This window comes from Triticum aestivum, chromosome 7D, assembly GCF_018294505.1.
Source record: "Triticum aestivum cultivar Chinese Spring chromosome 7D, IWGSC CS RefSeq v2.1, whole genome shotgun sequence".
NCBI classification, from domain to species: Eukaryota; Viridiplantae; Streptophyta; class Magnoliopsida; order Poales; family Poaceae; genus Triticum; species Triticum aestivum.
The window spans coordinates 628,140,636-628,150,951 of NC_057814.1; the positions used below are offsets into that span (position 1 = coordinate 628,140,636).

The 10,316-nt window shown below is 43.4% G+C and overlaps 1 protein-coding gene across 1 annotated transcript; it reads left to right on the top strand.

Moving 5' to 3' along the window:
* Positions 1-749: 749 nt before the first annotated feature.
* LOC123170801 (proline-rich protein HaeIII subfamily 1-like) lies at positions 750-1,690 on the top strand. Its single transcript, XM_044588556.1, has 2 exons — positions 750-1,028; positions 1,231-1,690. The coding sequence occupies exons 1-2, from the start codon at positions 968-970 to the stop codon at positions 1,611-1,613; spliced, it is 444 nt and encodes a 147-aa protein (XP_044444491.1). The 5' UTR covers positions 750-967; the 3' UTR covers positions 1,614-1,690.
* Positions 1,691-10,316: the final 8,626 nt, after the last annotated feature.

Genomic DNA, 10,316 nt, shown 5'->3' on the forward strand with positions numbered 1-10,316 from the left:
CGATGAAGACGTGAATCATCAAATCAAAGCCGGATGGATGAAGTAGCGCCAAGCTTCTGGCATTCTCTGTGACAAGAGAGTGCCACGAAATCTAAAAGGCAAGTTCTATAGGATGGCGGTTCAACCTGCAATGTTGTATGGCGCTGAGTGTTGGTCGGCTAAAAGGCAACATGTTCAACAGTTAGATGTGACGGAGATGCGCATGTTGAGATGGACGTGTGGCCACACAAGGAACGACCAAGTCCGGAATGATGATATAGGAGATAGAGTTGGGGTAGCGTTGATTGAAGAGAAGCTTCTCCAACATCGTCTGATATAGTTTGGGCATATTCAGTGCAGGCCTCTAGAAGCGTCGGTGCATAGCGGATAGCTAAAGCGTGCCAATAATGTCAAGAGATGTCGGGGTAGACCGAACTTGACATGGGAGGAGTCCGTAAAGAGGGATCTGAAGGACTGGAGTATCAACTGAGAACTAGCCATGGATAGCGGTGCTTGAAAGCTTGCTATCCATGTGCCAGAACCACGAGTTGGTTGCAAGATCTTATGGGTTTCACCTCTACCCTACCCCAACTTGTTTTGGACTAAAGACTTTGTTATAATAAAATAAGCCCTCAAATAAATGCATGCCGTCCATCTATTTATGATGGAAAATCCACTTATCTTGATAGAAAAGAAAACATTAATAACAAAAATCCATACATGTTGGCGGATCATTCATAAGTACCAAAACAAAGACAAGTCATACTATTATCCTTTCACAAAACACATTAAATGGAGATCTTCTAGATACAACAAGATACAGTGCATTGGAGGACTTATATATAAATATATATTTAATGCTCATGATATAGCTTAAGATATCATGTAATAAGAGTGCCCTGAAGATCTGAAAAATGAGACGGTCCAAGCATCTATAAATGTAGGGTCTATCCCAAACTCCAGTCTTCAGTATTCACATCTTTGTGAAATGACTGTAAGAAGGATCACCATGCTGATTGCTCTTCTCGTTGTTTTGCTCGCCTTTTCAGGTATGAGAAGCCCAATCATCCATCTATGTCATATATATCCTTCATCTTGAGACGATTAATATATCCAACATACGACTAACACCAAGTTGGTTGGTAAATACGTACCAGGATGCCCAGAGAAAGACTATTAATCAGTAGTTTGCACTTTTTATCCTCTTTTTTGTACTTGAGTTACTAACTTCGTGTTTGGTTTGAACAACAGGCCCAATCAAAGGAGAAGATGACTTGGGCGGAGGTGATGGCGGTGACTTGGCCCCTCCTCCTAATCCAGGGGGCAGTCATTTGTCTCCTCCACCTCCTCCATCTCCAAAGAGCCATCCACCTCCACCTCCAAAGACTGATTTGGCTCCTCCTCCACCTCCTCCATCTCCAAAGACCAATCCACCTCCACCTGCACCGATCCAGCCGCCACCAGGACCCTGTGCGGAAGTGAGGTCGTACAGAGGGCCGTGCGTCAACATGGTTTGCGCTGCCGCTTGTATCGCAGAGTTGCATCAGGGCGGCCACTGTCGTGGGCATATTTTTACTGGTGGTTGCTATTGTTTCGTGTGTTCGGTAGCAAAGTCTGGCCCATCATTACATTGATGCGGAGCATGCAGAATGTGGTTATATGTTTTCGATTGGTTCGATCAAATAATAAAGGATGTGGTGATTACAGTGTTTCTCTTTGTATGAAAAATAACTGAATAGGCTTTCTACTTTATTCGAGTGTCTAGAACAGGTTTGACCACTCTACGATAATGTTTCTAAGGGGATATTCAAGATCCACACACCCAACGGTTGAATTATCTTCTTTGTCCTGGCAGAAACTATCTTTTAGCTACTGGGGCGCCTATACTCCCTTACTGGATTTGCTTGTTGTGGGAAATTCCACCTCTTGTTCATACCCCTGTTTTGACCCAACGCATGAGTGCCCACAAGTTTTTTCTTATGCTGAATTGCTGATTCACTGCTTCATTAATCAGGAATATGCGCTTTAAATTTGACAGGACTACCCAGTTAAAATTCTGGAATAATAGTAAAACAGGAAGCAATTCTGCTGCTAATAGTGCACTTAGAGCATCTCCAATAAACGGTCCATATATAAAAATAACTAATTTTTGGAGCTTCGAGAGCAAAAAGAGTTGCTTCAACAGACGGTCCATATGTAAAAAAAGTTGAACCACCGCCTCCTGGAGATGTAAAATTGAAAACTTCATGATGCAAATTTACATGACGAGATACAAGTATACAACTGATGTAAAACCGTGGCCGCACGCCAAACGAACAACAGCCACTTCATTCCCCTTCTGCCTCGCGACCGCCCGCCCGCGACCCGCCCGCCGCCGCTCCCCGCTCGGCCGCCGCCCCGCCACAGCTCTCCGACGCCACCCCGCCGCGATTCAACCCCTCTTGGGCCGCCGCGCCGCGCCGCCCCATCGCGTCCGCCTCTGCTTCGGCCGCCTCCGCCCCGCCCCGACCCCGTCCGCCTCCTCTCCGGCCACCTCAGCCCGGCCCCGCTCCGTCCGCCTCCTCTCCGGCCGCCTCCGCCTCTGGTCCGTCCGCCGCCCTGCTCCGTCCGCCGCCCTGCTCCGTCCGCCTCCGCCCCGCGCCACACGCCACCACCCGCTCGGCCACCGCCCAAACTCGCTCCCCGCTAGGCCGCTGTCCGCTCCTCGATGAGCTGAAGAAAATGCAGAAGGGCTAGTCTGATTTCTTCGGCCTGAGGGCGAAGCCCTCCGGAAACTTCGGAGTGGAGTTCTTCGACGTCGGGCGGTGTTGGTGGCTCGGCACGTATCCCACCGCCGATGAGGCCGCGCGTGCCTACGACGCGGCGGTGTGGCGTGCCGAACGGCCAAAAAGGGACCTCAACTTCCCGGAGGTCGAGTCCCAGGTAGTGGTGTAGTGGCTCCTGCCGCATGGCATCCGGATGGAGATGTCGGGGAAGAAGGCGAAGAAGAGACCGACGGTTGTCGTCACTCCCGGCGAGAGCGACGAGGCGACGATTGTTCGGTTTGCGCGAGAGCATTCGCAGTACCTCCAGGCCGAGCTGGAGCACTACCAGAAGCGTGACGTCGAGGCGAAAAAGAAGGGGGTGAAGAAGGAGGACGAGGCCAGCCCCTCGACTGTGATCCTTATCGAGTCGTCGGATGAGGACTGGGGTGACTCCGAGGAGGAGGATGAGGGGTGTGATGACCCGACCAAGGACAAGTTCTGGGAGCAGTTCCGCAGCTCCAACGACGAGGAGTAGTTTCATCTAGTAGTTCGAATAAGTAGTAGTTGAATTTGTGAATGAAACTATGTTGAATTTCATGTTTGAACTATGTTGAGATGAAGTAGTAGTTGGTCATTTTAATCTTCGTTTTGGACCATCTGTTGGAGTTGCTCTTTTATTTACATCTCTGTTTTGGACCATCCGTTGGAGTTGAGCCTTTTTCAAAGATGTAAAAAGCATTTTTTGGTGCTCCAAATTTGGACCATCATCGGTTTGGACCACCAAAATATACATTATCTATTGGAGATGCTCTTATATAGTACGTATAGAAGTGCATCATACTTCTCCTGTTGGACACCCACAAGTCAGCCAATGTATAATACCGAAAACCAACACGGAAATTTGTGAAGATGGAAATTGGAAATTTAGGATGCCAACTTCTTTTAAATACAAAACTGAAGGTCAAAGAGTCTGCACATTGTTCCCTTGTTTTTTTTAAGGAGGAAGACCCCTGGCCTCTACATCTGGACGATGTATGCATCCATTTTATTAATTATTCACAAAAGACCTTACAAAGAAATACAACAGTAAGTCCGAAACCACCGTCTAGGCAACATCTGTCGCTACTCCTATCCAGTTGATGAAGGGATGCTGATAGTTCGGGCCTAATACCAGAGACCTCGCAGCCAAGCCTAACATCTAAGACCTAATGCCTCAACCTAGCCACTTTTCGGGTTTGGGGCACACACTGGTCCGATGCGCTCTCAGAGGCCACCGCCGCCAACTATCACCGCTCCATCTTCAGAGTTGTACTGACGCATCATCCTTGCTCGGTCTAGTTGTCCTCGACGCCACCACGGCGCCCAACGGCACCACCTCCCTGCGCGCAAACAGTTGAGCACGTCGCGATTGCCACTGATATAGATCAGCACCATGCTGCCAAGTACCACCAGCCGACACAGTTTGAAGTCTTTTGAAGATCTGTCGTGCGTAGCACCTGTCGGTCAGGCATGACTTGACATCTCCACCGAAGTTCCATGCAAGACGAAGCCGCTCCACCTCGTGCATGTGTCTTCCAGCGCTGCTCCACAAACGATGCTCCCAAGAGAGAAACGACACCGCAGTGCCGCCATCGTCCGATCTGGAACACCAGATCCTAGGGTTTCCCCTGGAGCAGCACGAGTGGGTCGACAGTAGTTACACGACGATGCCTTCCCATCAAGGTAACGGCGTAGAACGCCTCCATCAACTGTCGTCGGCTCGGTTTTCATCGGCAACCATGTCTCCCCAACTCGCAGCCGGGACTAGATGATGAATCTCGAGATATCCGATCACCAAGCCTCTAGCTGGCCACCTTCGACGAAGAAGATGACCACCACCACTGGCCAGTGAGACGACGCGAGGTGAAGTAGGGCACTGCCAGCATGCGTCCTGGCCAGCACCACCGGCGCTAGGCCCGTTCCCTTGTTGAAATGGTTGGTCTGAAGTTCCCCACCGATGGTGATAGCTCCAGATTTCACTTATGGTCAGATCGGACAACATCGATGTTTGAGCTCGATTCTATCATTAAAGCATTGTTTTGGAGCGTAGTGTCCTTTTATCGGATCACATATCCCTTGACTAGTGGATTATGGTGCATGAAACCAATAGAGTCCGTTGGAGGTGTAGCGTGAAGAGGTACTACGTGATGACCTTATCTATCTATTGTATTATTTATTAAAAACGATAGTTGTGTTATAAAAACGGTAGAAAATGAGATGTAACATAACACGATAGAAAACAAATGGCTTAGATGTCACAGTAGATTAAGAGGTGTAAACGAAAGCCTGTGATTTGCAGAAAATAAGTACGTATGCACGTATCCTTATCCCAAATGTTTTTAGACCATATGTTCCCAGCCAGCCTAGGAAATAGACGAGGTCCAGAAAAAAATTCTAAATGATAAGTGCCACACGTGTGGCACGAAATAACACCACCCTGATCTTTTTTACATTAAAGTTGCCATCCGAAAAAAATCTCAAAAAAATTGAAACTTGCCATCCAAACAGAAAGTTGTCATCCTCTTGTAAGTAAACTTGCCATCAAAAAATGTCAGGAAAAAATTACTTTGTGCCACACGTGTAGCACTTATCAGGGTCCGAAAAAAAACTATTGCTAAAGGATGTTGGACTATCCCCATATGATGGAGCCAGTCCAATTCATAACTAGTCACCGTCGTGACACCCAGAGGGACAAGACGGCGGCCTCGACCTTCGACATGCTCTCCGGGCACTGCAAGCAGCCGTGCAAATTTAGACAAAGGTCTCTGTTTACTCATCTTGGATTCCTTTCTGTTGCCTACATTGCCATGTATAAATTGCGAACTACGTGTGTATAGGATAGATATCTACAGACGCAAAAGGATTACTCGCGTACAGGCTGTCACGTGGGTATGCACATAAATGTGTGGTTCTGATGTAATCTAGTTACAATACCTGGATTTTGTTTTTCAGATGCTTTCTGAGTAGTATTCATTATTACAGATCAAAACAGTTTGTGGATTCTTAATTTCTCCATCATAAGAAGAGAGGAAGTGAACAAGAGTGTGGAGATCAGGTTTAAGCATTGATGTATGTGATATGTAAGCAAACATATTTTTTTCCTGGTATGGTTGATTATATTCTTTTAATTTAAATAGTTATGCAATGAGATTACATGACGTAGCAAGCAGCGGTGAAATTCAAACTATAGACGACAACTTAATGCAGAGGGATGGTGGTGCAGCGTCGGCGTTCGCATCGCATGTAGCTGTTGGGATCGCAGAAAACGGGTGGCGACAACACATTAGTGGCTTCAATGGTGGTGTTAATCGAGCACCCGGTCTCAAGCTCCGAGGTGAAAGCCTAGGTCTAACCTGAGTTGGTTATACCTAGCAATGACGATGTTTTTATGTTATTACCTTGTTGAAGGCATTGGTGGGTTATGCTTGGACTCGATCTTCAAGGTGAAAACTTAGATTTTTGACATTTCGTGGTTGGATCTAGCTACGACGACACTTGAGCATCGCTCCCTTTCTGAAGGTGTTGTTGTTGAAGAATCCCGTCGCCCGTGTGGTGTCATCAGATGGTTGGTTCGGATATGGTCATTGTTATAGTTCGCCGACCGCAGATTTGATCGCTTTGGAGCTTTTTTTCCTTGCCTATACATAGGTTTGGTCGTATACGACTTTGCTATTTGTGGGCGTGTTCTGGGTGTGCGTGTGTTTGTGTTGGCTCTATGCATCCTAGCTATTCACATGCCAGGTTTGTGCTTTTTGTGTTTGTATCCTCTTGATGCTACACATTGAGCCAATAGAATCCATCCTTTATAAAAAAAGACAATGTGTCATGGGGGAGGTGTTTCGGCTCCCGGAAGCACATGCTCCTGGGTGAACAGTAACCAAAATATGATAGTAAATGTTTTAGAAATACATAATTTTTTTGTAGATGTTCGTGTTAGTGTAACAAGAATGCTTGACAACTCTCAGGCGAAACGGAGTGGTAATGTTTCGTCGATGAAAAAAACAATTTGGGGGTAACATTTGGTGTTCTTTTTTTTGCGCACGCCAAAATGCTTAACACTTTTGCATAAAAAATTGAAGATAGCATTTGGATATGACTAATAACACATAGGATTTTTGTTGAGATTTTTTTTACATTACAAAAATAATTTCCGCACGCAGAGCACGTGCCCCCGGGAGCCAAAATGGATTTCCGAATGTGTCATATCTTTTTTTACATTGCAGATGGTAGGGGACATGCTTAATATGAACAAAATTTCACAATAAGGATTTTCATGACAGTGCACTTGATCTTTCTTGGTTTGTTGTAGATTAGTTCCTTCCATAGGTTTTGTTCATCTAGAAAAAAAATATAACTAGCTACAAAATCAACTTCACCCAACTAAGTAACTCATTTATGTCTTGGGTTTCAAATGCTTAAGTTTTATTTGAAGCATCAATAGTTAATCCAATGCTTAATCTTTTTTGTCATGCCACTGTAATTATTGATTCTTCTAATTTTTTTCATGGAAGAACCATTAGAATTGTGCAGAAGCACTAGAAAGTGAGGTTCTTATGCAACATGGCCAATATATTTAATTCTTGGTATTACAAGAAATAGTGTATGTTCTACAATCTCGATGTTGTACTTTTTTCCGTTTCTTTTAGGCCATCCTGCATTGCTTGGGGACAAGTGACATGCTTGATGTGCATGAGCCATAAGAATCTTTAAATTATGTACATACCTACAATACTGCATTTCTAGCTCCCTGCGATAGCTAATTCTATTGTAACACTCATATATTATTTTACTATTTGATCCATCTATTACTCCATCCGATCCATAATAAGTGCCCTAACCTTAATTCAAAGTTGTGACACTTATTATGGATCGAAGGGAGTATTACATTATTAAATGATAGAAAGCGAATGGCTGAAATATACTCCCTCCGTCCCATAATATAAGAACGTTTTTGACACTACACTAGTGTAAAAAACGTTCTTATATTATGGGACGGAGGGAGTAACAGTAGAAAAATAGTTAAAAGGAACGGTTGTGATTTGCAGGAAATAAATACGTATGCATGTCTCCTTATCCCATATTTTTGCAGCCAGCCTAGGAAAGAGGCGAGTTAGTGTTCAGAAAAAAAAACAATCACTAGGCTTTTCCTAATATGTATGAAAGAGCCAGTCTGATTCGTATGGTATTTACGGTTAATATTTTCATGCTAACCTTTTTTTATCTAGCATTTCTCAAATTGTATGTGGGAGCCAATTCATGACGTCTAATTATTGTTGATGGTGACACACTGACATCGTAAAAGACAGCAATGATCAACTTTTATTGCTCATTATCTACTTGCATAGGAGTCAATTTGACACACAATTTAGTATTCCTCCGACCGGTTAGGAGCATGTAGTGGAACGAGAGCTAAGAAAAATATGGTTGTGTAAAAAAAAGATGAAGATAATTGAAAATTAATAACATTGTAAAAGCACATGCAGAGCCTTTTTTGGGGGAACATTAGAAGTGTTCAATAGATAATAATTATAAATTACACACTGTGAAGTGTTAGCTAACAAAAATGTAAGAATGGATGCATAAATCTAAATATGAAAAGTTAGATACTTAATTCCACACAATAAATAATCAAATTGCATCCATTAATTCAAATTATAGCGGATGAGAAGTTACGCATAAAATTAATCACATACAAATGAGTCTACCATAGGTCATAAAAAAACCTCCATATGTATGTGAAAACGTAGAGCCATTAAGATGAAAAAAAATGCGCATAACATTAACCACATACGAGCTACCCCGCCTGTAGCTCACTGCTCACCACATAAATAAAATTGCATAGAGCCGAGGAAATGGTATAGCCATTACTGATCATCTACCAAGATGTAAATAAGTATAGTTCTAGCTTGACACGTACACATCTAGATGTAAGGGTAATTTTTGCCATTTATGTTTCCACAAATGAGGCACACAAAGACCCTGAATGTGACAATACCTATCTGCAAATAGTAAGACAATTCTTTTGCAAGGGCCATATATGGACAATAAATCTTCAGAAGGTAAATAGGGATCAGACTCTGCAAGGCCAACCAATAATAGGAATACAACTGAAGGTCAACAAAATGCCAAATGAGTGTAAAAATAAAATCTCTAGTCACAATCTAGCTAAGTATCCCATACACGTGAATGATGTTGTAGGAGAGGCAATACAAAGATTTGCCAAGCAATAATGTTGTAGCTGAGAACTGCCAGTTAAGAATACGAGTTATCTTTCCGGTTTAGATATTGCATAATTGTTTAGAATATTAATGTCGTCTTTTGCCAACAATAGTGCACTTAATAAAGAGATTTCTTCCTTACTCGGGTAGTGCTTCCTTGTGACTTCTAAGTCAGGGTGAGTTGAGTGAGAGAACATTTACCAGATTGGAAGCATTCACTGGTAATTACGATTACTGAGAATGAAAACCCACATGGATAATTAAAATAAGTTGAGAAGGCATCGAAGCAAATGGATCAAGTATGATATGACACTAATAAGAATTTTTTTTTTGCAATGTAGCCAAATGTGAATTGAATAACGGAATGGACAACAGGGTTCATCGAAGATAGATTTTCTCTCACTAGTAGAAAAAGTGTCAAATGTGAGACACATTAGCCCCGGTTTGCATATGAGCCGGCACTAATGTGTCCATTAGTGCTAGTTCAAACGGCTAGGCGGGAGGAGATCTTTAGTACCGGCTTAGTGCGAACCTTTAGTACCGGTTCATGCCACGAACCGGTACTAAAGAGGCTGGGGCCCGGCCAGCCCCTTTAGTACCGGTTCGTGGCATGAACCGGTAGTAAAGATGTTGTGGCAGGCTGTTTTTAGTCCCACCTCGCTCCCCTAGCAAGATTTTTACCACCTTAAACTATCACAAGCACTTGTTCTTCATTGAACTCTATGTGTAGAATTTGTGGTCGCAATATGAGTCTTCACCGGTTTCTAAACCGTTGAGGACTCATATTGACAATTCAGATTGTACACAAAAAGATCAATGATAATCAATGTATTTTTTGTGTATATTTTTACATGTTACACGGGCACTTCAATGTTTTTTAAACTTATTTGAACTCCAGACTATTTTGGGTTCAGTATGCAGCATTCAAAGCGACGTCATCAATTTCCAACACGTTCTCACATCATTTGTTGTTTTTCAGTCATTTACCGATTTGTTTAGAGAGCGAAATGACCGTGAAATTGAAATTCACTACAAAATGAACTCTGAAAATATTAAAATTGGCATGGTATGATCATTTCACCCGCATAGCACGTGCAAAAGAGTAGAGAGGGTCACGGCGAAAACTGGACGCACTTCGTGTACAAACTGGACAATCTCTTCCAAAGTATCAGGGTTTCGGACGAGAACTCATCTGTTACACGAGCACTTCAATGTTTTTTAAACTTATGTGAACTCCAGACTATTTTGGGTTCAGTATGCAGCATTCGAAGCGACATCATCAATTTCCAACACGTTCTGACATCATTTGCTGTTTTTCAGTCATTTACTGATTTGT